Genomic DNA, 26,971 nt, shown 5'->3' with positions numbered 1-26,971 from the left:
ATTTTATTATATGAAATTTCTTGTGGTTGCTGTTAACTCTGCTTTTTTTCTTCTACTTGGACTTTCCTTCCTGTAAGATTTGTATTTTCCAGCTAAGCACCAGTTCATTGAACCCCATAAACTTTGATATCTTTTTTTGTTTTATTTTATTTTTGTCAACCCCGGTAAACTTTGATAACAAAATCTAATATGTTCACTGAGATTTCTTTTTTTTTTTTTTGTCAGCTACCCATCTTCATTAGATCAAGTGGTGGTTAGACGAGCCGATTATCCGAAGAGAACCTCCGTCTGACCGGGTCTGATCTATATGGGAAAATATGTAACCTCTCTTTCTTGCTTCTTTTGCTAAAGCGTCCGTCCGTCCATTCCGATCTCGTGGAATATGAGACACTCTCACATCCTCAAAGTCCTCCTGGAGGCTCCGAAATAACTCGATCTCTGTCACAAATGCAGGCCAGTCTTCCGGGTTTGTGATCATGTCCACTAGGTCCGTGCAGTCTGTCTCGAACCTTAAAGTGTTCATCCTCATGTCTCTCATGCATGAGGCTGCCCAGAGTAACCCTTCCATCTCAGTATGTAGGGCTGAGAGGCTTCTGTTACATGCCCGTAGTCCAAAGACTTCACAGCCCATATGGTCCTTTAGACTCCACCCTAGGCCACTGACGCTGCCATTATCGATCCATGAAGCATCGATTTGGCAAGTAGGGATTTGGGGTATCCAAGGGGGCACAATCTCCACCTCTGTAGGAGGGGAGTCATCACGTTCCTCTTCTGCTTCCTCCTTTTCATTAGCTTTCCTCCAACATTCTGCTTCAAGTGACGCATGTTGGAGAGTATCCATCGGGGATACGACTTTCCCATTGAAGAGTTTGTCGTTCCTCGCCTTCCAAATGTACCAACAGATCCATGGGAAGGTATCGAGTTGTGGTCGCAAGGGAGCCACCTCTTTTCTCTTACAAAACAGAAAGTTCATGTTTTGGTAAATAGATGTACTCGGGAAGTAACCCGGAAGGGACGGATAGTCCGATAAAGCCCAAACCTGCAGGGCAGGAGGGCATTCAAAAAGAAGGTGATTAATCGACTCCACTGGGCAGCACATCTAGGACAACTCCTATCGGTGCCCAGGTGTCTATAAGTGAGTCTCTCTGCCGTCGCCACACAGCCCGAGATAGCCTGCCACAAAAAATGCTTCATCTTGCTTGGAGCCTTAATCTTCCACACATGGCTTTGGAGACACATGAAGCTTGGTTCTCGAACACCGACATGTGTAAGACTTCGTTTGGTCGATTGGAGAAGGTCATAACCGGTCTTAACAGAATAAACTCCTGATTTGGTGTGGTTCCAAATGAATCCATCCGGGATCAGTGATCGAGAGAGTTTTAGCCCAAGGATTAATGGAATATCATCTGGATGGAAAAATTCCCGTAAAAGAGGTATATCCCACTCCTTGGTATCATCCTTGATAAAGGACTGAACAAGAAGTTGGGGAAGTCTGTAGACAATATGTTCTGCTGGTCTAGGAGGTCGAGCCATTGTGTCTGGGATCCAAGGTTCACTCCAAACTCTCGTATCGCGACCCGAACCAATAGTTTTCCGTAATCCCGACAAGAGTAGAGGTTTTGCTGCCATGATGCTACGCCATCCATAGGATGGTGAGTATGTCCGTCGGTCTTCTAGAGGAGAGGTTTGATTATAATACCTTCCTTTTAAAACACGTGCCAGTAAAGAGTTTGGATAATGAATTAGCCTCCACAATTGTTTTGCAAGAAGCGCTATATTGAAATCATGGGGCTCTCGAAAACCTAGTCCTCCCAAATCTTTAGGGATACAAATTTCGTCCCATGCAATCCAATGTAAACCTCCGCTATTTTGTTTTGAGCTCCACCAAAAGTTTGAAGTCGTACTCCTAAGCTTATTAATAATGCCTTGTGGGAGCAAATAACATGACATAACATATGTCGGAACCGCCTGGGCCACTGATTTAATCTGAACTTCTTTTCCCCCTTTCGAGAGGAGTCTTGAGGACCAGTTGTTTGTTCGGCCATTTAGTCGATCCTGTATAAAGGAGAAGACCTTCATCTTTGAGCCACATATTTGTTCAGGGAGACCAAGGTACATCCCCATTCCTCCTTCAGCAGAAAAACCTAGTGCCTCTTTTATATCTTTTTTCCTAGAGTACTCAATTCGGTTTCCAAAAAACATCGAGGACTTTGACGCATTTAGTCTCTGTCCTGATGCTTTCCCATAAATGTCCAAAATGTCCATAATCTCTTTGCATTGGCTTAATTTCGCCTCGCAAAAGAAAAGACTGTCGTCTGCGAAAAGGAGATGAGAGATCCTTGGGCTCGCCCTAGCTACCCGAAGTCCTACAATCTTCTTTTCTGCTTCTGCTCCATTCAAGAGCGAGATAAGCGATTCCGTGCATAGAATGAACAAAAAGGGGGAGAGAGGGTCTCCTTGTCTCAAGCCTCTCCTGGGTAAAATTTGTCCTCTTGGTTGCCCATTGACTAAAACTTGATATGAGACCGACGTGACACAACACATAATGAGGTCAACCAGTCTTTCGTCAAAGCCCATCTTCAACATAAGAGCTGCAATGAAGCTCCATTCCACTCTATCGTAAGCCTTGCTCATGTCGGTTTTAATAGCCATAAAGTCCTCTCTACATCTCTGATTCGTCCTCAAGGCGTGGAAAATTTCTTGTGCTATCAGGATGTTGTCAGTAATCAAACGTTTTGCTACAAAGGCAGATTGTGTCTCTGAAATCAAACGCGGAATAACCCTCTTGAGTCTCTTGCATAATAGCTTAGATATGATCTTGTAGCTGACGTTACAGAGACTAATCGGTCGGAACTCAGTCATATCCCGGGGTTTCTTCCTTTTCGGGATGAGGCAGATATTCGTCCGGTTCAAAGCTGGGTCGAAATATCCTGTAACAAAGAAATCTTTTACAAGTTTAATGATATCTTGGCGCATATCCCGCCAGAATCTCTGAAACAATCTACTGGTCATGCCATCCGGTCCGGGTGCTTTATCTGGGTTGATATCAAAGAGGGCTTTCTTGATTTCTTGTTCCGACGGTTCCTCTAAGAGCAACCTATTGTCGGTTTGAGACACCTTTTCTGAAATGAACCGGAGGGAGTTATCTAGCTCTGTCGGTGAGGAGGTAGAGAAAAGATCTCGAAAATATTGAACAGCAACGTTCTCAACCTCGATTTCCTTCTCTACTAGCCTTCCATTCTTATCTTTTATACTGATGATCCGGTTCTGGGCTCTTCTTTGTTTTGTAATGCCATGATGGAATTTTGTGTTTCTATCCCCATATTTGTGCCACTGATCCCTACTCTTTTGCTCCCAATAAGTATTTTCTTCTCTAAAGGCTAAGATTAGCTTTCTTCTTAGATCCTCTAGTTCTTCTGTTGTAGAGTTTTCATCATCTTGAACAATATCTATTTTTTCTTTTAATTCTTCAATCAAAACAGCAGAGTTAGTTCACTGAGATTTCTTATCATGGCCAATATATCGTGATACCAAAACAACACGACTTTGATGTAATAAGCCCTTGTTGAGTTAATGCAATTTTACATGTGCCTTTGATCTTTATAAACCATGTGAGCTTCAAGTGTTCTGTTAGAAATGACTTGTAAGAGTCCATACCGACTACAAATATTTTTTATTTGGGAATCTTTCACTCTTTCTTTTTCTCTGTGACTCACTGACAGTGAAAGTTTGATCTGTATTCAGATGACGTGGATTGCACATTTGGTTATTTCCTCTTCTGAGGGCAAGTTGCTTCTCTCGTTTCAAATTCCCACCATTAATTTTTTTGAATGGTCGAAACTGATCCTTATCACTTTGGTGGCACCTTTTCTTCTTTGGCTTGCGCTTTTTATTCACAAGGTCCATGGAGGGTGTTGTAAGGCGGGGACTACATTGAACATTGACTCAAACAGGGACGCTCGTTGGTAATCTTGCAGTTAGAAACAAAAATGCTAAGGTGTAACTTCCCCATGATTCCTTATGTTAATAATTCAAAGACCATATATCGTAGTAGCTCTTTGTTTGGTTAACAATGATACATGAATGGTGTGCCATTATCTATGGTCTAGGAAATTGCAATAGGCACACGCTTTATTGTGACTCTTGTTTCAAAACTCTACAGTATCCATTGTAGGAAAATCATGATTGTGATTTCTGACGAGTTATATTGTTGAAACAATGGGAAGATGTTGAGTTGTCTTTCGAGGGAAGAATCTCATTGTCATTTTCAGAGACTTTTCTTTCGTGGGAAATAAACAAACCTTTTTTTCTCTTTGATATTTTTCATGTCCATGGAAGGGTTTGAGCTTTATTATGGACCGTTGGTGGAAAAAGTACAAAGCGTGTATGGACCAGTTCACACACACATCAGCAAAAATCCAAAGTTAGTAGTGAGTTGATATCTTCTCCCCACGTACTTACTTGCTTACCCTCCTCCGCCACTTCTTTTCTTTCTCTTTAAGTTTTACTTACTATACATATACAGTTTCTGACTTCCATCTCTAGTCTTTACTACTTCATCTTATTTAATTTAGCCGACATCTGATCTGGTTAGCCTTCTCTGTCTTGTCATTAGTTGTGAAACAAACAGATACAGTGATATAGTTTTGTGGTTAGCTCAAATGCTCAAAGAGTATGATCATAAGTTGAGTCAGTGAAACAAACTAAACAAGTCAGAACCTTAAATGTTAAGCTTCATAGTTTGTCACTGTCCTAAGATATTTTTCTGCTTTGTGAAATGTAATAAGTGATCATCCAATAGATACATAAGGTTGAAGAGTTTGTCTTTTACAAGATATTTTCTCCCCCATCTCTTCTTATGTTGAATCATTTTCATAAAAGTACAAAACATTGTTTCACATAAATATCCAAGGAGATATAAAAGCAAGAGATATTTCTATAAGTCTAACATGTAGACAGAAAGATCTCTGACAACAATAATAATAATTCAATAGAGTACTGCTCAGTGCATAGATATTTTGTAATGTTTTTTTTGATTAAGGACCCCCACCCATCAAGAGAGAGAGAGGTATCAAGATTCTGCAATGGGGAAAGCTGAGCCAATACGGTTGTTGCCAAGTCGGTAACACTTGACATTGACACTGTATGGACCCAACTGAATGTGGTTGTCTTCCCTTCCCATGAAGAAACACATCGTGTACAGAGCCAACTCGAACTCTGGACTTACTCCAACTAGTGTACTTGACACTGACTTCAAAACACCGTTCCACTCGAACTGGATCGTTAGCAGCTGAGTCTCTGAATCAGGCTGCATCAGTAGAATATCTCAGTTCATGTTTCCAAGTGTTTATAATGAAAGGACAGATAATAATACTTACAATTTCACCACGACGTCGGGGGAATATATAGCCTTGGTAGTCCACTGATCCTTTGGCTTCCTCTAGGTAGAACTGAAGCCAGTTATGGAAGCCAGAGACTTGTTCTCCACCACACTGTTTGATCTCACCTACAAAGACATGTTCAAAGGCAGAAGAGGAGCCAGAGGTGCCTCCACGTCCATAGAGATCGAACCAGAGACTCGTAAGCATTCTCTTGAACTCTTGGTAGCTTCCAGGAGCAACGTCCTTGACCACAAGGTACTTGTGAAGGTACTTAACAACAGCGGTTCTGCTGATCTCTTCGATGAAAGCCGCCTGCTCTTGCCTCTCTTCTTGGGTGACAACTTCTTTGTAACCTTCGTGCGGGTTGTAGTTGTCGAGCAACGAGCAGAACCTAGCGAACGTCGGTTTTCTGAAGACCTCCTCGCTCACCCAAGAGAAGAGTAACCCTTCAGCCATGTCTGATCTCTCGTGGACTCTTTTCCCGTCTCCGCAGTCGATCTGGTAATCGTTTCCGGGGACGAGGCGGTTTGAGTCGAGCTCCCAGAGTTTGTTGCAAGCTTCTGAGAGACCTGAGAGCTCTAGCTGTGAGGGCTCTAGGTCTCCGTGTGTTTCAGAGTCGTCTGAGTAGTGTTGTTCGCTCGCTGGGCATTTGTAGCCTTGCCACTGCTCCTTCTTGACCTGGAGAGACATAGATTAAAAAAATCAGTGAAAGGATAGGTCAAAGAGTAAGTCTCAGGGCTTTGATCTCGAACCTTGTGAGATTGTCTTGAAGGTTTCTTTTTCCCCACGGTTTCCCAACCGTCGTTGTCTTCTTTCTGGCTCTCCTGTACATGGAATAATCAAATGCAAAACGTTAGATCATATAGCATTTCTGAAGGGAAAAGTAGCATTAGGTTACATTCTTCTTTTTAAGTTTTAAGTAAATGAAGTAAAAATCTCACCGAGGAGTCTTGTTGCTCGGTTACTTGAGCAGCATTCTCGTTCTCTTCCTGCATGGGAACATCAAAATGTTGATACATTTATATATCATTCAAAATACTATTATATATCTATCTAGCAAGTAGTTACATTATTGGTACGTGAAGTGTCTTTTGGTCAAGTAGCAGCAGCAATGTGACTAAAAACTCAAATGCGTTAAATGTTTTTGATCACAAACCTGATGTGAATGTCTTGTGGACATCCTTTCTCCCTTCTTCTCCCATTGATTCTCCTATATGTGTGCCGAGGAGAAACGTAAAAAACGACATTAGATGCTTTCTTTTATGATCTTGAAACATAGTTGAGAGCTAGTTTCATCATCATTATCTAAGTAACAGGTAAAGTAATGCAAAGCAGAGCATCAATATGCCAATCTACATTAAAGCTTCTACTTATTCGTGCGTGTGTGTGTCGCAGCTAACTCTATAGAACCCCATTACATACAAATAGACTCCTAAATTCATATCGAGTCCCGGTTCAATAACAGTACTAGTGAGAAGCTTAAACCCCAAAATATCTGTGAACTATTTTGATTTCTTTTACCTCTGGATTTTGGCGACGATCATGTGGCGATGGCACCGATCCTCCCGCGCGGTTATGATCATCGTCCTCACCGGAAACCACCTGCGACCATTTCCAGATTCAGATCATCAGAAACGCAAGTCAACAATAATACATATAGCAGACAGAGCATGAATGGTATAGGAAAGACATTAGCCCAAGTTGATCTGGGTCTCTCGTCCCTTTGATCATCTCCTCCGCGACGTTCGTCTCCTCCGAAAGCAACATCGGCTAAACCTTTGATCAATCCTTCCATATCTTTTCTACTGCTCTCAAAATGATTCAGAACAAGAAGGAAGCCTAAAAGAGTGTTTTGTCTTAAAGAGCTGTTTCTGTGATCCAGATTTGATACTTGTCTGATTTACTTCCTTTTGTATTTTCACCACGCGCGCCTCTTTATTACTTCTCCAGTAGTATTGGGAGAGTGCGCAGTTTCCGTGTACGTGCTGGAGAAAGCGCGTGACGTATATTTTCACGACTTTATTATATTCAACCACCAGTGTGCCGACAAATTATATCGTAAATTTTAGGGAAAATAAATGATTAACAATAGCCACCACGTTTTATAATGTTTTTTTGCCAATAATAATGGTTAATCTTATTTTAATTTTTCACCGAGGCTATTGCAGAATTATCGATTATGTGAAACAATGTAAGATATTTGTTTAACCCTTTCGTGATTGATATAAATTCGTAAAAGATGTGTATGCCCAACATTACGTTTCAAAGTTTTTCATTTCAAGTAAATACAAATTCTTTTACAAAAAAAAAGTAAATACAAATTCTCTCTAATGGTGTATGAAGCTAAATACGCGCCCAGACGCGCTGTTGTTCTCAAATCAAGAGTAAGGAGGAATCTGAACGGTGGCATTAACGCGCTACAGTAGCGCCTGCGCGTTGTGTATATAAACTGTAGACAATGTTCATCATGCGTTGCACGTTCCCGCCACAACGCAAGGCTTGAAACTTTACCAACAATCAAAGTGTAGCTATTGACTCGCCATTGCAACTCGTCAATAGTCGGACTGGTACAACTCGTTAAACCGGATTTTAAATTTTAGTCTAATTTTAACTTAAATAAATATATGTATAATCATAAAATTACTTTTATATCATTATTAGAATCTAATTAACATTGAACTACGAGATAAATAAGCAGGAGACTGATCTGACATGCGCATTTGCCTTCCTTTGGACACTACCACTTGATTTCGAAAGAACGAATGAGCCCTAGCCTAGCTAACTACCATACCTTTCCTTGCATCTTGCTTTGTAAAATACTATCATATTTTGATTTCAATCATCTCATATTTATCCCAGTTGAGAAATTTAATGGATGAACACTAGAATTGAGTTGTATGAGAGTCCTAGTGGTACAAACTAAAATATTTTAAAATTTGTAATTTAAGATAATTTTATTTAGGCAGATAATTTTAATTTGAAAATTAATTTATTTAGTAAACTGATTTATTTAGAAAGACAATTTTTAAAATATGATTTTTAATAAAATATTCTTAAATTTGTAATTTTTAGTTTTTTAACTTACATTTGAAAAAACCAAATTTTAATATTAAATCGGATCACCGATTTTACCGAACCTGACCAGTTCTTCACCAAATTCATCGGTTTAATTCAAATCTAATTTTTGGTATAACCCAGAACTGGTTAGAAGACCGAATCACAGTCTGACCGATCGATCTAGTTTTCAAAACAGTGGTTGTACACAAATGTACACAGATCAACTATAAGATCTCTCGTGGACGAAAAGTCGAAAACTAAAAACATAAAAACAGAGAACTATCTCGTCTTATGTTGTTGGATGTTTAAATAACAGAAAGATATCGCGTAGACGTTCTGCTCTGGTCACTTAAGACGTAGCCTCAATGTATATGACATGTTTTCTGTATGAGATAATCTGTGGTCTTCGTTCCGCATGAACAGATGTCGGAAGTTCTGTCTTCTGCACATCCGCCTCTCTAACCACAAACACAACCGATGAGCTCCTTTCAGAAATCATGCACGTTACGAATACTGTATATCTAATCACATGATCCTCATTTCCTTTGCTTGCTGGACTATATTCCTTATGATAATCATTCATAAAATGAAACAGGAAGAACAATCTGTTCCAAAATGATATCCTTAGATATGCAAAACACATATTATAGATAAATGAATAATCCGAAATCCACCACAAGACAAGTCACCAAATCGAAAATTAAACGATTTACAACTATTATATAGTTTAAACAGAAGAGATTTTTGCTTATATGATAAAAAAAGACACTATTCCCCATCTTAGCCGCAGCAACCTCCTCCTTGCGATGTGGATCCGTCTCTTCCACCTGATGGCCCCGGGATCCCTCCATATCCAACTTTTATTCCATACGACTCATTTGACACATCAAACACACCATCTTCAATCTTTTTGTATATAGTTGCCGCTGTCTTTATGAATGCCTAGCCAAAAATTTCATAAACGCACCACACATCAAAATCATCCAGCCGATTTAGCATTTCTAGTGGTGAGTAAAGAGAGAACAAAACAAGTAGGGAGACTTTTGTGGAATGGGACACTAGTTATGCTTTCTATGTTATATCTGTAACCGACTTAATCCTTCTCATATATGAAATACAGGGGACACGATAAGTAACTAAACGCTCTAGACATCTACGTCTAAAGCCTAAACAATCACACAAAGGGAGGGTTACTTTACCTCTTCGACATTCTGAGCAGTCTTAGCAGAGGCTTCCATGAAAATAAGACCGTGCTCCTTTGCAAACTGCTCTCCTTCCTCCGTGGTGACTGCCCTCCTGTGGTCAAGATCAGACTTATTCCCAATGAGCATTATCGTCATATTTGCATTTGCATGCTGCCTCGCATCCTCTAGCCAGCTAGCTAGATGGTTAAACGTCTCCCTCCTGCAAACGAATAACAATATTATTAGTGTCAACGTTTACTACATCATTTCACAAATAAAAATCTGGTTCTCATTCAGATCTTTTGGTGTACAGAACATAAAGAATGATGTCAACAAAGACAACTTAAGTGATTAGGTCAAGTTCATGTTTAACATCTAGTTACTACTACTACACAAAGGAAACTCTAGCTAGTGGTTTCACCTTGTGATATCATAGACAAGCAATGCACCTGCAGCTCCTCTGTAGTAAGACCTTGTAATAGACCTAAAAGATTCTTGCCCAGCCTGCCACACAGCAAAAAACGAGTCAAGGGAGGCAAGGATCATACGAGAGTGTTCACAAAATTCAAAATTCAAAAAAGAGACCGTATCCCAGATCTGGAGTTTGAGGGGTTTGTTGTCGATGGTGATCATCCTAGCCCCAAATTCAACACCAATGGTGAGATCATGCACCGGCTGAAACCTCTTATCCGTGAACTGTAGCAGGAGGCATGATTTCCCTACTCCTGAATGAATTTATCAGAAATCAAATACAAACAATCAAACAAACATGGATCAATGAATTGCTTGTAATCATCTCAATTCCTGAAAAGAGAGAGAGGAGTTACCTGTATCGCCGATGATGATGTACTTGAAGAGATAAGCGTAAGACATTGAAATCGAGATCCCTGATCCCCACCTATGATTGATAGGCAGAGAGGAGAAGAGAAGAGAAGAGAAGAGAAGAGAATCTATTTCGTTTCTATAAAGACGGGGACGGGACGGTTGATTTCCCAGCAAATCCAGCGATGCATCAACCTGGATTGTCGCTCATTACAAAACTGTCTAGCGTTTCCACGTATCATAACCCAACTTCATGACGTTTTGTTCCGAGAAAAGACAGCACGTAGTCTCCTTAATGGAAAAAATGAAAAATAAAAATATATACAGAAGTTGAAACCTTTGGATTTTTTTTTGTTTTCTTTAATAGTAGTTCCTATGATATGAGAGTTATGGTCTGTAATTGTGAAGCATAATCAAAAAAAAAAAACTAAAGCAAAAGTAAGAATATTAGCGAATTTTCTGTGTATCCTATTGCTAAGATATGTTCCTCTTATCTTGATTTTATTTGTCAATTTATGTAATTTTGATCTTTACGTGCTTAAAAATTTGTAGAGAGTGGAGGGTTCTTTTTTCAATATTTCTACCTTTTATCTAATCCTTATCTTTCAAACATGTTTTTGCTTGGTCTTGCTAAGTAAGTTGCTTATTCTGAATTTTTGGATAAATCAATATTTTTTAGAAGACATAAGATTCACAAATGTAATCAAATAGCTGATCTGGACCTATCCTTTTCTATTTACATCAAAGAGTAATTAATATAACTAAGAAATAATGAGTTTAATTTGTACACAAATGGTTCAATATTATTGTTAGTTTTTGAGAATAAAGATACATCAATATAATAATAGAGCATTTATATGAGACAAATATATACCAAACCATGCTTCTTTTGTTGATGAAGATCACCCGAAGAAGTCTAAGTTTACTAGTCTCATCATAGTGTTGGCTAATAAACATGGTGTACAAGTTGGTATCCTCTTAGACCATAACTTCTTTCTCAATTTAGATGGAAAATCGGTGCACTTGGAAGAAGTCAGACTCATTGATGCGATGAAGTTAAAGTTTCCAGTGAAGATTGAGGAGGACAAGGGAAAGATGGTCGATATTCTTTTACGATTTTGAAGATATTGATGTTACCTTCAAGGACAAAGAGTTGTACATAAAACTGAGAACATAGCACATGTTCGTCAAACTTGTGGAAGAACAAATGAGGTAATGAAGGTTTTGAAAAGATGATATCGGTGGATCACAAAATATTCTTTAACACCATGGAGCTTAAAGACATTGATGGTCTGCTACGTGGTGAAAAACATGACACAATGTCCTTAGAAGACTGGAAATTACACACTGACTAAGAGCACTTTGAAGAAAAAAACAACAACGACATTAAATGGTTTTGGGTAGTAATGTTCTTGGGTTAATCTCTTGGTTTTAAAAACTTATTTTCACAATGGTGTTGTCTATATAATGGATTTCCTCTTTTTGTTGGTCGATCGAGGGAGTGGACGAAGAGAGGTGGCAAAATCATCTTTACTTTTTTACTGCAAGGATATACTTAAAAGGATACAAGTCCTATGTGGAAACTAATTCTTGTGCCCTTGTGAAAAAAAACTGATGCTCATGCTCATGCTATCTCACGTATAGTATTTTAGTTTGTTCCTCATTTTCAAGTCTTTGTTCCAAATATTAATGCACTTATCAACCAATCTGAGTAGATTATCAATTTATTAAGTAACATATGTATATGTATATTGATATTGGTACAAACATTCTAGTAGTAGCCTAATCACCTAACAATCATCAATATCATCATCATACTACAATTCTTGTGGTTTCCACTTTCTAAGTTCAGCATCGACGATGCAGTGTGCTTCCTCTGCGATCTCTGCATTTCTCAAAGCAGCATCAATCGCCTCATTTACCTCATCCATCTCTCTCAACTTCTCCTCCAGCATTCTCTCCCCTTCCACTCTGCTCGCATTGATCTCTTCCAGCTGCGCAGCAACCGTTTTCGCTTTGTACTGCACCATTCTCTCCGACTCTTCGTGCCTCCCTCTCAACTCCTCGTACTCTTTCAACGATATCCTAATCTTCTTGTCAGGCTCATCATGCGTCAGACTCTCCTTTTTATCAGTAAGCACTCTCATGTCTTCCACAGCTCTCTTCTCCGCCGTCTTCGCTTTCTTCACCGCCTTGCCAACTATCTCCAGCTGTTTCACCGCATCACCCATCGCCATATGCGTGGCTGCTGCTTCTCTCCTGAGTTCGTCCACGTGCATCCTCATCTCTTCCGCTTCTTGTCTCGTCTCCTCTGCTTCACGCATGATTTCTCCCACCTTACGGCTCGCTTCGACCCATTCACCTTCCTCGACTTCTTGTCTCTCCTTTTCGTTTTCCTTCAGGTCTCTGTTCTCTCTCTGCACTCCGTCCAACTCCACCGTCAGCGATCCCACCAAGCTTTTGTATGATCTTTCTTCATCCCCAATCTCTCGCATCTCGCTCTTGGCCTCTCTGAGCTCACGAGCGAGTTTGATCTCCTCCTGTAAACGCTCGTTCCCGGCAGATATCTCTGCCAGCTCATCTATCTCTTTCCTCAGTTCAGGATCACAATCTCGCCTCAGATCCTCAAGCCTCTGCTCAGCCTCTAGCTTCCTTGCCGCGTAAGTTTCCCTCGCATCCATCCTCTCCTCGTGTATCTTCTCTTCCTCCTCCCTTTTCTTATCAGCGTCGGTGTTCAATCTCAGAACAGTGTCACGCATCTCAGCTATCTCCTCCGACATGTCTTTGATCTTTCGGGAGTTAACCACTAACGAACACTCTGCTTCCTCTGCTTTTTGAAGCTCAGCTAACCTTTCTTCCACCGAAATGCTGAACTCTTGTTTTATTTCCTTTAGTTTATGTTTCGCCATGGACAGCTCTGCGATGGCTAAGATGTAATCCTCTCTCACGCTCTCTGTTTCTTGGTTTTCGGATTGAAGCCGCTCTAACCGTTGAGTCATGGTGTGTTTGGTCAGGATTGCAGATTTTCTTGATTGTTTGGTGGCTTCTAGTTTAGCCCTCAGATCAGAGGCCTTCCGCTGAGCAGAGTCGAGATCAGAGAGAGCTCGTGCTTTCGCTTTGACAGAGGTGTCGAGACACAACTGGACTCTCTCCATTTCTTGTTCTGCTAACAGAAGCTGTGTCTCCTTTTCCGACGCATCCGGTGGATCCTTCAAAAGCAGAAAGAAACAAACAAAACCTAATTCAGAAAAATGCAGAATGAAAAATGAGAGAAGAGTGAATGATACGGTACCTGAGAGGACGAGGTGGAGGAGGAGAGACGCTGTTGTTGTTGTTGTTGTTGATGCTTAGGGAAGCTAACTTGACGGAATAAACTAACGGCGTCTCTAACGGATTGGAAGGGAGCACGTGTGTCAATCTCTCCCACCTCACTGCTCCGAGGAAGAGTCTCCGGAGGCATCACGGGAGCATCAGCTCTCATCTTCGCCATCGATCCCCTCTCTCTCTCTCTCAAAACACAAAAGTGTTTTTGTCTTTGTTTTTACGTAATGAAGCAGAAAGAGAGAGTTTGATTTTTCTTCTTCCAAACAATGAACCAAAGGGTCGCCATGTTTTGCGCTTATGTCTTTTTTGTCCCTCTATGGCCTTCCTTCTCCTTTTCCTTTATCCATCATTCTATTTTTGGACATCAAATCTTTGAATCCTAAAATAAGAAAACCTTAAAAGTATGTGCTCTTTAATTAGAAAAATAATACTAATATATGGCATTTTATTACTATCAGTATCAGACTCTTGTTTGTACCAGTGACACTAGAAACATACTAATTTGCTAATATCAAGACAAAGAACTGACATTGTACTGATCAATTCGTCTCCTCGGCTTCTGCTTATTGAGCTCTTTGTCTTTTAACATCAAATCACTTCGTCCTTACCAAGCTCAGAGTCATCAACAATGTCCTGAGACTTTACTTGATCTACAATTATTTCATCTTCCGCAGTACTGAAGAAAAAAATACAAAACTTTCAATGCACTCCAAAGAAACAATTAGGGTTCCATAAGAAAAGACATGCATAAGAGGGAGAAAAAGACCCCGATCATTGTCATCTTGAGAGAGGGATTGAGTGGGATCTGAGAGAGCAACAGCGAATCATCGGAGAGCTTGTTACCGACTTTGGGATAGAGAAGCTTCTGTCGCTTGGGCAAGACGTTGGTGAGGAAGCAAATGCGACATCTTCAACTCAGCAACCGAGTCAATGGAAGGATTTAAAAGTTTAGCAATTAAACCCAAACACCAAAGTGAGGGCTATATTGCATCATATCAAAACTTTGGAACTTAATTGTTAAAAACTAATTTATTTGGTGGCGAAACTATAAATTAAGAGAAAAAGCTGTTGCCGTTTGTAATTCCAATTGTACGGTACAATTTGTACCTTCCTTCTACAGATTTTGTGGTATGGGGCAGAAGATGTCAAGGAAGACATTCAACAGAAAGTACGTAGCAGAAATGGTATGTATGTGGGTCAGCTAAACCCCTTGCTTACGTGGATAATATTTTATTAACAAGTGTTTTTATGCCAACAATACCTTTTTGGGATTCTATATAATCTTGTTTTTGGTTAAAATGTTAAATTTATTTGGATTTTTTAATATAAATATTAAATCTATATAGATTATATCATCTTCTTTCTGAGTTTGAAGATCATATATATAATCTTTTTCATATATATAATCTTGAATATCATTATAGACTACATCATTCAGATAAAAAAATTGTATTTTTCATTTGATAACCAACTCACACCAAAAAAAATCCCAAAAAGGAGAAAAAGAAATGATATAATAATGTGTTTTGTTCAAAAGCTACAAATGTCTGTAAGAAAAGAAAAACAGTTGGGGCAGGCTTGAATATTTGTGAACTCTGATCCTTCCCTCCAAATTTAGGTTAGACTTTGTAACAATAATATTAGGAAGAAAAAAAAAAGACATTTCAAAAGGAGAAACTGCGTCTTATGCAAATGTTTGACCAAGCACTTTATCAAATTTATTAATTCATAAAAAAAAGATAAAGAAACAGTTATCAATTTCTTAATTTTTAAAATGAAGAAGAATAAGAGAAACAATTACATTAACTGATTAGAAAACAAAATCAAATATTAATTAATTAAAAGATGTAAAAACAATTATCAATTTATGAATTAATTAAAAATGAAGAAACAATTATTAGGTAAACAAGTAATTGCTTGGAATTGGCGTGTGTATTAGTAAAGAGATATATCATTATTTATTAGTATGGTGCACAAACTAAATCATCTATATTATTAAAAGAGAAGTACACTTATAAAATAACTCTGAGTTTTAAGTGTTATTTACATTCATATGCCACTGAAACTATTAATAATATTTCTTTAAAATACTCTTGTCTTTTCCACTTAATTTAATGCATATTTTCTCATTGTTTTCCATTAAAAACGGAAAAATCTAAATGAACTATAATTATATGAAAAGTCTAACACATTAACGAAATTCCTTTCTTCTACACTTACACTATGAAAATTTGAATTACTGGAAAAGTAAAACAACTAAAGACTTTAATCTACACTTCTCTTCTTCACATATAGCTTCATATTCCTGTTTAGATAATAAGATAACTTTAGTCCTTTACAATGGAATTGCATTTCATTTATATTTTTCATAACTTATAAAACTTATAAAATATTGTTCAGAGTCATCCTTGCTGAAAAAATCTTTTTAAAACAACCAAATCAATTAATTCAAAATATAACAGTTAATATGTGCCGATAATAAAATCTACCCATACTCACAGATTTTTTTGTATAGAAACCGAATCTCCTAATTGCGCCAACTTTTAAATTCGGAATATTTTGTATTTTATAATCTTTCTAAAGCAACGAAATCCATTAATTCTAAATCTAAACAGAATATATATTTACCAATAATAAATTATACCCTATAATCACTCATTTATGATTTGTATGATGCCTATAGAAGATATAAATTGTATCCCATAATTTCGGCTATTTATAAATTTAGGCAAATAATAAATTCTCTTTAGATTTTTTTTTTTCAAAAAAATAACCTTTGCTTAACTTGCGGAAGAGTCAATCATTAGTTACGTTGTAAAAGGAAATATTCCAACTCGAAGTAATTGCCTATATTTTCAAATAATATATATGATATTTTTTTGAAACAATTTATATTGTTGCATTAAATCACGAGATTTTATTTTCCGCAATATTTCCGCAATTTAGAAAATATTCCAACTCGAAGCAATTGCTTATATTTTGTTTTTTTATTTATTTTTCGTTTTCTTTATTTGACACAAAATATCAGTGACACATTAGATTGTTAACACAAACAAAAAAATAACTCAATTTTATACAATTATCTATTACAAATGAATTATTTACTATAAATCAAAAAATTTAAAAATAAAATGAATACCCGCCCAGTCGGGCGGGTCAAGATCTAGTTATTATTAAGCAGACAGGCAAATTGACCAAAGAATATAAAAGTCAAATGAAGGAAGAGGCTTTTTGCCTTTATATTTTATTTATAAGAAAAAGACATATGAAGGCCATCCTATCCTTTAAATCATATACAACCAAATCCATCATCTATTGTATATATATACAAACGCTTGCTTGTTCCATTTCATAGCCAATTGGTACTTGTTTACATAATCATAGAATCAGAATAATGGAGATGAGGTTCTTGTTCCGTGCCTTGACTTTGGTCTTCATGGTGGCTTTGGGGGAAGCAGTTGGTGACAGAATGAGATGGACCAGAAAGGAGTTGGTGGAGATAGCTGGCTACGGCGAAATCAAACTCTCCTCCGTCATCCTCACCGCCTCTCTTCTCTCTTCCTCCTCCGACCCTATCTCTGGTACGTACTGAAAACTAGTTCATGTCCCTTATACAGGTCTCTAACACATCATCATCGTCATGCTGCAGGTGCTACCGTTGGTATCATGTGCCATACTGGACATAGGAGGAGATCCAAAGTGATCAAAGCTTTCACAAATGAGTTTGGGCAGTTCAACATCGATCTTCCTTCTCACCTACATGCAATTCCTGACCTAGACAAGGCTTGTTCCATCAAACCACTCTCTGTTCCTAAACCGTATCATCGATGCTCTCACAAGATTCACAGAGGTATCAAACTCGTTTCTTCCTCAAACGGCTTGCGCTTCTACACAGCAGGCAACATCACCTTATACTGATTTTACCATGTAAATAGAGATTTCAGACATGCCTTTCATTTTTTCTATATGGTTCCTTCTCACTTCTTGAGAGAAAGAGATACAGTCTTTGTATATAATGTCTCTTTTTATTTGCTGTAACAAAAATGATAGATGCAGTTAATGTTTGCTTCATGCACAGATTTTTTTTGCTACTATAGGGAACAGATTTCCCCTGTTTTTTTTGTTGTTGTTGTTGAGAAGACTCTGCTTTACTTTTGTTTGTTTTATCATGGTAATAGCTAATCACTCATTTAAGCGTTAAGACAAGTCTTGTTTCAACATCTAAGAACATGGATTACAATCCAAACAATATAACACACACGTTTCTTCTTTAGTTGAAGCTTTAGTTCCACGTCCTTATAACCCACCAAACACTCCATATGTACACCTAAAAGAACACTTCATTCATTCCCAAGCTTCTTCTTCCTCTACTTGACTGGATCTTCAACGTGAATTGTGTACACGGCTGCACAACACAAGCATAGTAGACATATAAGTATACGTTTGACTATTTATGTTTCTCTAAAACAAAAATAAACAAATGAAATGATGAGTAAACCTTCTAGGTAAGTTTGCCTTTCTACATTGTTTCGACTCTTCATTCAACATAGCCAATGCGTTTTCCTTCTCTCTGGCCGCAGCTTCCCTCTTTGCCTTCTTTGTCTCCACTTCAATGGCTTTCGTTAGAGCATCCACTTTCTTCAACAACATCTAAGTACAGAGAGCATGTTAACTTGCATGCTAAGCAAGGTTACATGTAATCAAAGAGATTAAACAACTAGAAAAAGATTGTAGTTCACCTTGATTTCTTCATTTTTGGCATTTATAGTACCCTCTTTACTCTCACAAACCTTCCTTAGAGCAATTACTTCCTTCTGAAGCCTGTCATATAAAAACCCTGAAACCATATCTTCTTCCTTAGCATCCTGGTCAGATAATCCGTTTGTTAAAATCTTTGAGTTCTCTTTTCCATCAGTCTCTGCAGCTCTGTTGATAGGCTGATTAACAGCATGGATTCTTCCTGTAACTGAGCCTCGTGGCTGAGAACTAGACCTTTTCTTTGATCCTCCACCACCACTCGTCAAGAATCCTAAAATCTTGCCAGATTTTTCACTCTTTGTAGTTGTTCTAGAGATACAAAACATGTTTGGACTTTTCAAGCCATCTTCTATTGTTTTCAGCCTCAGCTTCAACCTCTCCTGTATATATTACTTAGAGGCATTAGAAACTACACTTTCTTGCAACACAAGATTAAAAATATAACCATCCACCTTTAGCTGTGATTCAGCCTTAGCTGTTCTCTCTGAAACAGCTAGCTTATCTTTCAGTTTCTGCATTTCTCCCTGCACACAAGACACAAGAAAAATTTCACAAAAACAATACACAATGTGTATTTGGGTGTGTAAGTGAAGAGTAGTTACATGGAGAAGCCTTCTCTCTTCAAGCCATTGCTTTACAGGCATTACTCTATCATTCTCATCTTTCCACTCGTTAGCAACAGCAAGAGCCACTCTACTTGCTGACACTTTGACTCTGGCCAGCTCTCTCTCCAATGTTCTTTTATCTTCCTGTTGAAAACAATCTTCTCAGCTTTTAAACACAAATGCAAGAGTTTAATTACAAGAAATTAACAGGAGACACTTGCATTGAGCTGAGAGATTTGGCGGCGATAGTCTCTAACTGCATTTGCAGCTGTTCCTCCCGCCAAGATTGCTTCCTCCAACTCTCCAATGGTTTGAGAGAGCTTCTCAATCTCCAACACTTTCTGGCGGTTTATTTTCTCAAGAAACTTGTACTCTTCCTGGCAGATCTCAATCTGTCTTCGAAGCTCAAAGTTGTGGTTCTGAACCTCCTCAACAATCAAACCACGTTCAAGTGCACTTTTCAAGATTCTCTCTGCCTCGAGAAGCGCTGATTCTTTTGATTTTGTCAGCCGTTCCAACGCTTTCTTGTCTTCTTGAAGCGCAGAGATCTGTAAACACACACACAAGAAGCTATATATAGTCAAGCCATGATGCTTGTAATAACAAACAAGAAGAGAACAAGTTTGAAATCAAGACCTGATGCTTTTGAATCTTGATCTGAGATTCAAGAGGAGCAATAACTGATTCGAGGGGTAGAGAATCATCATCTTCCTGTTGGTGAGTGTAAACCCTCCTCAGTGCTTCTTCTGCAGCGTCCTGTGCCGCTAATGCATCTTCCTTCTCTTCTTCTAGCTTCTTCATCTCCATCTCCTGCTCTTCCATGACACAATCTTAACTTAGTTCTTCTATCCATTTCTAAATGTTTTGACATGAGTTGTATCACAAAGATTATATATAGTCTTTGAGGAAAAACGCACCTTTTGTTCAGCAAGATTCTTAGAGACTTCAAGTCTTTCCTCCAACTTCCTCATGTTTTCTCTAAGCTGAAAGACAACCAAATAGTACCATCAGAGCTCAATAAAGATGGCGAATATGAAAAACATAACACTGATCAAGAAAGCTTGTAGGTAAGACAGAGTAGAACAGCTATAAAAAGCTTTTGGAGGATCATCAGCAACATAGATGATGATCATACAAATGGGAATGATCATGTTTTATGCTAACGTACCTCCCCAAATGCTCCGTTTTTGAGCTCTTCATTTGTTCTCAAAGCCTTAATTTCAGCTTTAGCAGCCAAAAGCTCCTTGTCCTTTTCTGTAAATAGAAATGAAAAGAAAACAGCACATCTCTCAAACATTTAGCAAGTACTCTCAGAAGGATTTTGATGAATAAAAACGATGGAGAAGAAAAGAAGAACCTTTAAGCTGGCTTTGCAGAGAAGAGGTGTTTGATGCAAAAGGGTTTTCTCCTGCGGTCATTGTTACTTTCAAAGGCTCTTCCCTTCTTTGTTTGCAGTGTAGATATGAGTTTTTGGTGTAAGCAGTTTAAGGAATGATACAGAGGAATTTAATATATATACACTCAAGCTTTATAGAGATAGAGAGAGACCATTACTTAAAGGAATTGATGTTGAAGGAGAGAGAGAGTTAAACTTACTTACTTTCTTTTCCTCATTCTCAAGCAACCGTCTCTGTTTTAAGCCATTGACATTAACCAACCCTTCCCTCTACTTATCTCTCTCTTTCACTACCCATTTCAATTCTAAAATGCTTTCAAGTTTATTTTTTATTTGACTCTCTCTCTCTCTCTCTCTCTCTCTCTCTCTCTCTCTCTCTCTCTCTCTCTCTCAGTTACATAGATTCTTTTCACTATGATTTTACATGGTCAAGTAAATGAAAGGTTATAAGTTACTGTCCTTTAGATTTTGTTCATCATCAAAGTTACCGGATAGTGCATATTTTTCATGTTCCAAACGTTAACTTAATGGATTTTATTTTATCTAAAGGTTAAGGGACACGGTCTGAAAATTAAATAAGTTAATTTAAAAAACAGGTGTATGGTTCTACCTCGAATGGAAATTTTATAAATAAAAACAAATGTGTAAAGCTAGAGAAGCTGAGAATAATCCAAAAGGAGTTGGAAGGAGAGGCAGCATATGACAGATATAAAGACATTAATCATAAGGATAAAGGTAATTAAAATGATTGAAGTGTTTCGTTTGGTGAAAACCCTTTCTTTCTTTCCGTTTTTTTTTCCAATAAATTGAAAATCATATTCTCTTGTATCCTTTTGTCTTTATTAGTTTTTGATAAGGTTATGAATGTAGGTAACAACAGATAACAATTATGATAATTTTGAATGAAAACTATAATATTATCCAGGTGAGTTTGTATAAGTTTGATTGTTAGAAAGAATGAGATGGATTGAAACTTGGAAGACTGAAAGCAATAGGGTGAAAAGGTGTTGCCTCAGCAATTAATAGCTTAAGCGCAAAATATTGCACAAACCACGGTTTCTTTGTATTAGTGGAAGTCACTCAATATCTCTCTTTGAATTAAAAAAAAAGGATTTTCATATATCTTCCCTTCTTTGCTTCCAAGTCTTATGGTTTAGTTATTAACTTATTGGAAGAGACAATGATAAGAGGATCAGACAAATAACACTTAGCAAGAATTATATGCACATTTGCTATTATTATATGAAGAATCAAAAGGCAGCTTAAACCTTATAAAAGTAACAAAGAATAAAAATGAAGGTGATGATGACCTGTTCTTTGTTCATTCAACCTTTGGTGTTGTGGGTTGGTGAACTCTTTTTAAGGCTTATCAGACAGAACATAACCCAATCTGACCTGTAGATTTTGTCTGAATATTTTTTACTTCACAACCTTTTGGCCCAGCAGCCAGTTTAGTTAATTAGAAACAAAACAGTCTTTGACCGTGTTTCAGAAAAAAAAACTTAAGCTTTTGTGTCATCTGATTCTTGTTTTCTTACATACACATCACTTTCGAGAGTAACTAAAATTGTGCTCAAATTTTTCATGAGTAATTTCTCCGAGTCTTGTCAAAACGTATCACTTTCTCTCTTGTTTTCAAATTCAACAAAACTTTCTCTAATCTTCTAATTATTTCTGGATCTCTCTTCCACACCCAAATGTCCAAGTTTCTATATCGTAAGAACAGATACGTGTGGTTGTAGACCAACACTTAAAAGCCCAGAGAAAGGCCCTATATTAAATTAGAGCCGTGTGTTAGTGTCTGAATGCACAGTCAGACAGTCGGGTCTTCGTCTTTGAATAAGTCTTACTTCAGACAAGTCAAATACCTTTTTGAGTGGACATAAATACTAATAATAATTCTTTGCCGATTCATTAACAATCTTTATCGAAGCATCAATAAGAAAAGAGAGAAGACTCGAGAGATCTAGTGATATGGGGTGCGACTCCCACGGCAATCTAACCGATGCAGAGTTCAGCAAACCGTTGCCCTCCATAGGAATCTACGTAGCTACCGCATCACTCATCTGCGGAGTCTCCATGTTAACCGATCTTCTCCACGCCTTCCTCCACCGTAAATACTGGTTCCCCTGCAAGTTCTTCTCCCTCAACGCCACCACTCTCACTTTCATCTCCGTCTGCGTCAAACTCTCCTTGGATCTCAACACCCCCATGCCTAGCCGCCAAGACCAGCTCGCCAAGCTCAGCAGCAGCGTCTTCTTCTGCGTCGTGATGGCTAACTCCATGCCTTCTCTAGGGTTCATGCTCACTCGAGACCTCCTCATGAACCTCGTGGCTCTCGGGATTCTCGTCGTCACCGACGTCGTCAACATCTGTATCCAGCTGGGGACAGGCGCCATCTACGTTTTCACTTGGGAGCACGCGCTCGTCATCGCTCTAATGCTTCTCATGTTTGTGATCTTGAGCTTCTCCGCCATCACGATTCCCGCCACCAAACGTTACTTGGAGCTCAAGTATAAGAAGAAGTACGAGTTCGCTCTGAAGGAGTGTCCTTCTCACGCCGAGAGAAGAAAGGGTGTTCCTAAGCTTAGAGAAGATCTGATGAAGTTCTGGATGATGGCTCATACTTCTTCCCCTCAGTTCGTGATGGCTCGCTCCGTCACTTGCACCGCCTCTGGTTTCCTCTGTTTCTTGAGCGCGGTCACTTTAGCCGAAGCCATGGTCAGGTCTTACTTCTTGCAGCCACGGTCGCTTGGGTTCTGTAACGGAGACTCTGATTACAAATGGTCAACCACTCTTGTTCTCGTCTCTCAGGGAGCTTCGATAGTCATAGGGACCGTTGCTCCAGCGAGCAGATGGTTTACTGCGGTGAACTTGAGGACGAAGAAAGGTTTGAGAGATGAGCTGAGAGTAGAGAGCTATTGGTTCGAGTGTCTCTCCGAGAAGAAAGAACGTCCCTTGATGAACCTATGGATGCTCAACGGTCGACGCAGCAGGAAGCTTGCGCACGACGTTAACAGATGGATGCTCGACGTCTGCATTGCAACGCAGCATGGGTTAGTCTTGGCTAGCAAGTTTCTCCGTTTCATCACTGTCTGCTTTGTGAGTAGAATCTTGCTGTGTTGTTGTTTATTATTCACCTTCAAATGTGAGAGTAGTACCGTCTCAAACGCTGAGTCTTCTTCTTCTCCATCGACGAGACGATTTGTTCTGCATCTCGAAGGAGAGGAGGAGCTGGTGGACTACATGGCACGTAGCAACCGCGAGGCGACGGAGCATTTGATACAAAAGGGTCGGAAACAACAACCTGTTAACTTGATAGAGCTCTTGGAGTCAACAACAGGTTCAGTCTCGCAAGGGTTTGAAGGGATATGGGATTTCGACAGCGGCGAGGTCGTTTCATTAGCCTCTGGAGAGCCACCTAATAGCTGGGCGCTTCCGTTGGTAACGCTGACGAGTATAGCTGTTGCTCTTCCCAACATAAGGCCTTGCTCTTTGAAGAAGTTGGTGAAGGCTGTGAACGAGGCATTGGTCTATGTGAAGAAGTTTGAAGACGTTTTGGACATTGATGGAGAGTTGGCCAACAGCAGGAAAGCTGCGGAGGTGGTTTGGTTAGGTGTTGATCTCTACCATAAGTGGCTCAACGTGGATCTTCGAAAACTATCTAAGCAACAGAAAACAACAACACAAGTTCTTGAAGAGATTGTGGAGATAGCTAAGAGAGAGTTTACAGAGTTGTGGCAGAAGAATCTGATATATTGCATGAAGCATAAGCCTTCGCACTGGCCCATCAAGACCCTGGCAGCTAACTCCATGTACCGAATCAGCCAAACCCTTTTGAACAAGTACGAGTCGAGAGGCATTGGAACAGAGGAGGAGACGTTGTTGAGAGATGTGGAGAAGATGGTGTCGGACATAGTATCAGGGTGCTTTTGCAACGCGGCACAGGTGATAGGAATGAAGTGCTTGGTGACGGCGGTGGAAGTGAGGGAAGCGTCGGTGAGAGAAGCTGCGATGCATCTTGGGAGAACGGAGAAGATACTTGAGATTGTGGACAGGAGATGCATGCCTGCTCTGTCTCATCACCAAGTGGCGAAGATTGATGAGTGGAGAGAGTTTTATAGGACCAATAGATGCATCTCTTTGACTCGTCCTTCCACTCAGTGTACCACACGTGAACTCATTCTCAACCTTGAGTGACACTTACATGTCAAAGTCTATAAAGAGTTGAGTTACCCTTTTGTACATAGGATAATGAAAGCAATAATATGCTTTCTTTGGCGGTTTGATGCATTAAGTCATACTAGATTTTGACCCGCACGCCTGTGCGGGTGTATATTTTTATAAATTATGTTGTTTTCCATGTCAATATTAGAGTTGGGCAAAAAACTGAATCTAAAAAATCGAACTGATCTCGATTCAAAAAAAATACAAAACCCGAACCAAAATTAATTAAGTATAAAAAAATTGGTATTTAGAGAACTGAAACCGGATCCAATCTGAACCAAAATATTTCAGATACCTGAATGTATTTGAAATAGATTTATATACTTGTATATATTATTTTTTAGACTTAATGTATATAAAAACATCCATAATATATGGTACTTATAAGTTGGTTTAAATAATTAAAAATATATATAAATAATTAAATGTAAATATCTTAAATAGTTAAAGTATACTCAAATCACCAAAAATACTTAACATAATTATTGATTCTCTATCTAAATATTTAATCAAATCGATTTATATGTTAAGTTCAGGTATTCTGATATATGTTATTCAAATTTATATGTAACTAGGTGATTTTCCCGTGCTCATGCACGGATATAAATATTTATAAAGTAAATGCATTATAATAATTTATTTACAATATAATAGTTTATTAATATATTGTTTTTAAATTTTAATTATTCTGATATTTTATATTGTAATTAATATGCATGGTTTATTTTAAATAAAACTATGTTATTTTAATTAGACATATAATTTTGGATATATAATATCACGACTGTTTGATTATTATTTGGATATATTAGTTAAGATTAAATTTTTTCGATTCAACTAAGATATTTTTGTTATACAGATTAAAATTTTGTTATTTTTATGTAATTTGGTTCTTGTCTTATATCTGAATATATATTTTGTAAGATTATGTATAATTTAATATATGTTATTTTGACAATCAAATAGTAAAAATGAACTAAAATATTTATTTTAATGATGATTTATGAGTTATTACCATATTTTAAAAAAGTCCAAAGATATAAATCGAAAATAAATGTAATATATGAGTTATTACCATATTTTAAAAAGTTTACCAAAAATATAAATTAACATTAAATATAATTGTCCATGTCATATTAATCTATAAGACATGTCATCAATTTTAGTAGCCATGTCATATTATTTTTGTGAGAATGATTGTAGAGAAGACATGTGGCAAAATCACTTCTCAAATATAGTCTAGGGGATATATAACTTTTAATATATTTTGAGAATTTTGAAGTATATAATGAATTTAAATGGGTTATCCGAACCTGAAAACCCCGCAAAAATCTAAATCGAATCCGAACCAAAATTTAGAAATATCCGAATTTAATTGAAATCTTTGACTCCGAAAACCCAAAACCCAAACAAATCTAAACTGAGCCCGAATGGGTATCCGTACGTCCACCTCTAATTCACAATCTATTTTTTCCTTAAAAACACATCAAACATCTAATTTTTTTTTGACAAATCAAACATATAATTAATAGTATTTTATATGTACAATCATATAAATAATCACATATATTATATTTTCAATAATCACATATATTAAAACATTTTTTAATAATGGTTATTAGAAACTATTTTAGTAAAAGTAATTTTTTGAATATATGTATATTTTAAATCAATTTTGTTTTAATATAAATCAACTCTAAAAACATAATTGATCTACTACATGTTACATGTAACATGTATAACTTCCGTAAACAATAGTTAAAGGAATTGAAGATCTTACATAGTAAATATAGTAAGCATGTTTCAAATAACATAAAGTAATTTAATTAATAAGATTATGTATAGGAAGGAATATAAATAAATAAGGATGTTGCGGTTGTTGATTGATATCAATTTTTATAGGACTGCTTAAATATAGGAATATATATTATGGAAGGTTATTATAAATATTGTCAAAACTTTGAATTTTAATCCAATGGTATATATTGGTAAATTTTGAGAAAAACTAAAGGGTAAGCACTATTTGTACTTCCCCTTTAATAGTTTAAGATAGATGATCAACTTTTCTTTCTTGACAAGTAATAGCGACTCTTCCAAAGCTTGTATTATTCTTCTGGATATTTGCAATAGCAAGTCTCTTGTTTACCAATGCACGTCAACAAAAGCTGCTTTTGATTTTATTTTGTTTTGTAAGGTTTCCTTTGCAAGGTTCTGATT

General features: G+C 37.7%; 6 protein-coding genes across 7 annotated transcripts; 2 read left to right on the top strand and 4 right to left on the bottom strand.

Moving 5' to 3' along the window:
• Nucleotides 1–4,778: 4,778 nt before the first annotated feature.
• Nucleotides 4,779–7,277, bottom strand: LOC108848955 (uncharacterized). Its single transcript, XM_018622426.2, has 7 exons — nt 7,072–7,277; nt 6,903–6,983; nt 6,538–6,591; nt 6,323–6,370; nt 6,134–6,205; nt 5,379–6,059; nt 4,779–5,308 (listed from the first exon to the last, which is right to left on the bottom strand). The coding sequence occupies exons 1-7, from the start codon at nt 7,174–7,176 to the stop codon at nt 5,072–5,074; spliced, it is 1,278 nt and encodes a 425-aa protein (XP_018477928.1). The 5' UTR covers nt 7,177–7,277; the 3' UTR covers nt 4,779–5,071.
• A 1,790-nt stretch (nt 7,278–9,067) lies between these two features.
• LOC108854013 (ras-related protein RABB1c) lies at nt 9,068–10,612 on the bottom strand. Its single transcript, XM_018627499.2, has 5 exons — nt 10,450–10,612; nt 10,208–10,347; nt 10,044–10,126; nt 9,638–9,842; nt 9,068–9,380 (listed from the first exon to the last, which is right to left on the bottom strand). The coding sequence occupies exons 1-5, from the start codon at nt 10,493–10,495 to the stop codon at nt 9,219–9,221; spliced, it is 636 nt and encodes a 211-aa protein (XP_018483001.1). The 5' UTR covers nt 10,496–10,612; the 3' UTR covers nt 9,068–9,218.
• Nucleotides 10,613–12,213: 1,601 nt separating this feature from the next.
• LOC108853544 (putative WEB family protein At4g17210) lies at nt 12,214–13,953 on the bottom strand. The gene is made up of 2 exons (XM_018626954.2): nt 13,737–13,953; nt 12,214–13,653 (listed from the first exon to the last, which is right to left on the bottom strand). Exons 1-2 carry the CDS (start codon nt 13,932–13,934, stop codon nt 12,262–12,264), a joined length of 1,590 nt encoding a protein of 529 aa, XP_018482456.1. The 5' UTR covers nt 13,935–13,953; the 3' UTR covers nt 12,214–12,261.
• Nucleotides 13,954–17,069: 3,116 nt separating this feature from the next.
• LOC108851460 (uncharacterized) lies at nt 17,070–17,839 on the top strand. Its single transcript, XM_018624895.2, has 2 exons — nt 17,070–17,349; nt 17,418–17,839. The coding sequence occupies exons 1-2, from the start codon at nt 17,163–17,165 to the stop codon at nt 17,684–17,686; spliced, it is 456 nt and encodes a 151-aa protein (XP_018480397.1). The 5' UTR covers nt 17,070–17,162; the 3' UTR covers nt 17,687–17,839.
• Nucleotides 17,840–17,970: 131 nt separating this feature from the next.
• On the bottom strand, nt 17,971–20,687 carry LOC108851459 (microtubule-associated protein 70-5). The gene is made up of 10 exons (XM_057007905.1): nt 20,489–20,687; nt 20,300–20,385; nt 20,049–20,114; nt 19,768–19,941; nt 19,349–19,679; nt 19,129–19,271; nt 18,979–19,050; nt 18,508–18,906; nt 18,267–18,418; nt 17,971–18,173 (listed from the first exon to the last, which is right to left on the bottom strand). The coding sequence occupies exons 1-10, from the start codon at nt 20,547–20,549 to the stop codon at nt 18,152–18,154; spliced, it is 1,506 nt and encodes a 501-aa protein (XP_056863885.1). The 5' UTR covers nt 20,550–20,687; the 3' UTR covers nt 17,971–18,151.
• Nucleotides 20,688–22,428: 1,741 nt separating this feature from the next.
• LOC108851392 (uncharacterized) lies at nt 22,429–24,888 on the top strand. 2 transcript variants are annotated; one of them, XM_057008363.1, is made up of 2 exons: nt 22,429–24,372; nt 24,504–24,573. In XM_057008363.1, exons 1-2 carry the CDS (start codon nt 22,502–22,504, stop codon nt 24,571–24,573), a joined length of 1,941 nt encoding a protein of 646 aa, XP_056864343.1. In that variant the 5' UTR covers nt 22,429–22,501. The 2 variants fall into 2 exon arrangements, with proteins under 2 accessions (XP_056864343.1, XP_056864342.1); XM_057008362.1 differs by having other exon boundaries at nt 22,429–24,888.
• Nucleotides 24,889–26,971: the final 2,083 nt, after the last annotated feature.

This window comes from Raphanus sativus, chromosome 4 (genome assembly GCF_000801105.2).
Source record: "Raphanus sativus cultivar WK10039 chromosome 4, ASM80110v3, whole genome shotgun sequence".
Taxonomy (NCBI): domain Eukaryota; kingdom Viridiplantae; phylum Streptophyta; class Magnoliopsida; order Brassicales; family Brassicaceae; genus Raphanus; species Raphanus sativus.
Note: the sequence above shows the minus strand (reverse complement) of the source record. Positions and strands in the feature narration are given on the sequence as shown.

What these genes read in the sequence shown, in the direction of transcription:
- LOC108853544 (XM_018626954.2), bottom strand. Translation starts at nt 13,934, where the DNA reads ATGGCGAAGATGAGAGCTGATGCTCCCGTGATGCCTCCGGAGACTCTT. An exon ending in CCTCCACCTCGTCCTCTCAG is followed by an intron (nt 13,654 to 13,736) that starts GTACCGTATCAT and finishes CTGCTTTTGAAG; the next exon opens with GATCCACCGGATGCGTCGGA.
- LOC108851459 (XM_057007905.1), bottom strand. Translation starts at nt 20,549, where the DNA reads ATGACCGCAGGAGAAAACCCTTTTGCATCAAACACCTCTTCTCTGCAA. An exon ending in AATCTCTCAGCTCAATGCAA is followed by an intron (nt 19,272 to 19,348) that starts GTGTCTCCTGTT and finishes TTCAACAGGAAG; the next exon opens with ATAAAAGAACATTGGAGAGA. An exon ending in AAGAGAGAAGGCTTCTCCAT is followed by an intron (nt 19,051 to 19,128) that starts GTAACTACTCTT and finishes TCTTGTGTGCAG; the next exon opens with GGAGAAATGCAGAAACTGAA.
- LOC108854013 (XM_018627499.2), bottom strand. Translation starts at nt 10,495, where the DNA reads ATGTCTTACGCTTATCTCTTCAAGTACATCATCATCGGCGATACAG. An exon ending in CATCATCATCGGCGATACAG is followed by an intron (nt 10,348 to 10,449) that starts GTAACTCCTCTC and finishes AAATTCATTCAG; the next exon opens with GAGTAGGGAAATCATGCCTC. An exon ending in CTGCTCAGAATGTCGAAGAG is followed by an intron (nt 9,381 to 9,637) that starts GTAAAGTAACCC and finishes ATTTTTGGCTAG; the next exon opens with GCATTCATAAAGACAGCGGC.
- LOC108851392 (XM_057008362.1), top strand. Translation starts at nt 22,502, where the DNA reads ATGGGGTGCGACTCCCACGGCAATCTAACCGATGCAGAGTTCAGCAAA.
- LOC108848955 (XM_018622426.2), bottom strand. Translation starts at nt 7,176, where the DNA reads ATGGAAGGATTGATCAAAGGTTTAGCCGATGTTGCTTTCGGAGGAGAC. An exon ending in CCAGATCAACTTGGGCTAAT is followed by an intron (nt 6,984 to 7,071) that starts GTCTTTCCTATA and finishes AAATGGTCGCAG; the next exon opens with GTGGTTTCCGGTGAGGACGA. An exon ending in CCACAAGACATTCACATCAG is followed by an intron (nt 6,371 to 6,537) that starts GTTTGTGATCAA and finishes GTTCCCATGCAG; the next exon opens with GAAGAGAACGAGAATGCTGC.
- LOC108851460 (XM_018624895.2), top strand. Translation starts at nt 17,163, where the DNA reads ATGGAGATGAGGTTCTTGTTCCGTGCCTTGACTTTGGTCTTCATGGTG. An exon ending in CTCCTCCGACCCTATCTCTG is followed by an intron (nt 17,350 to 17,417) that starts GTACGTACTGAA and finishes GTCATGCTGCAG; the next exon opens with GTGCTACCGTTGGTATCATG.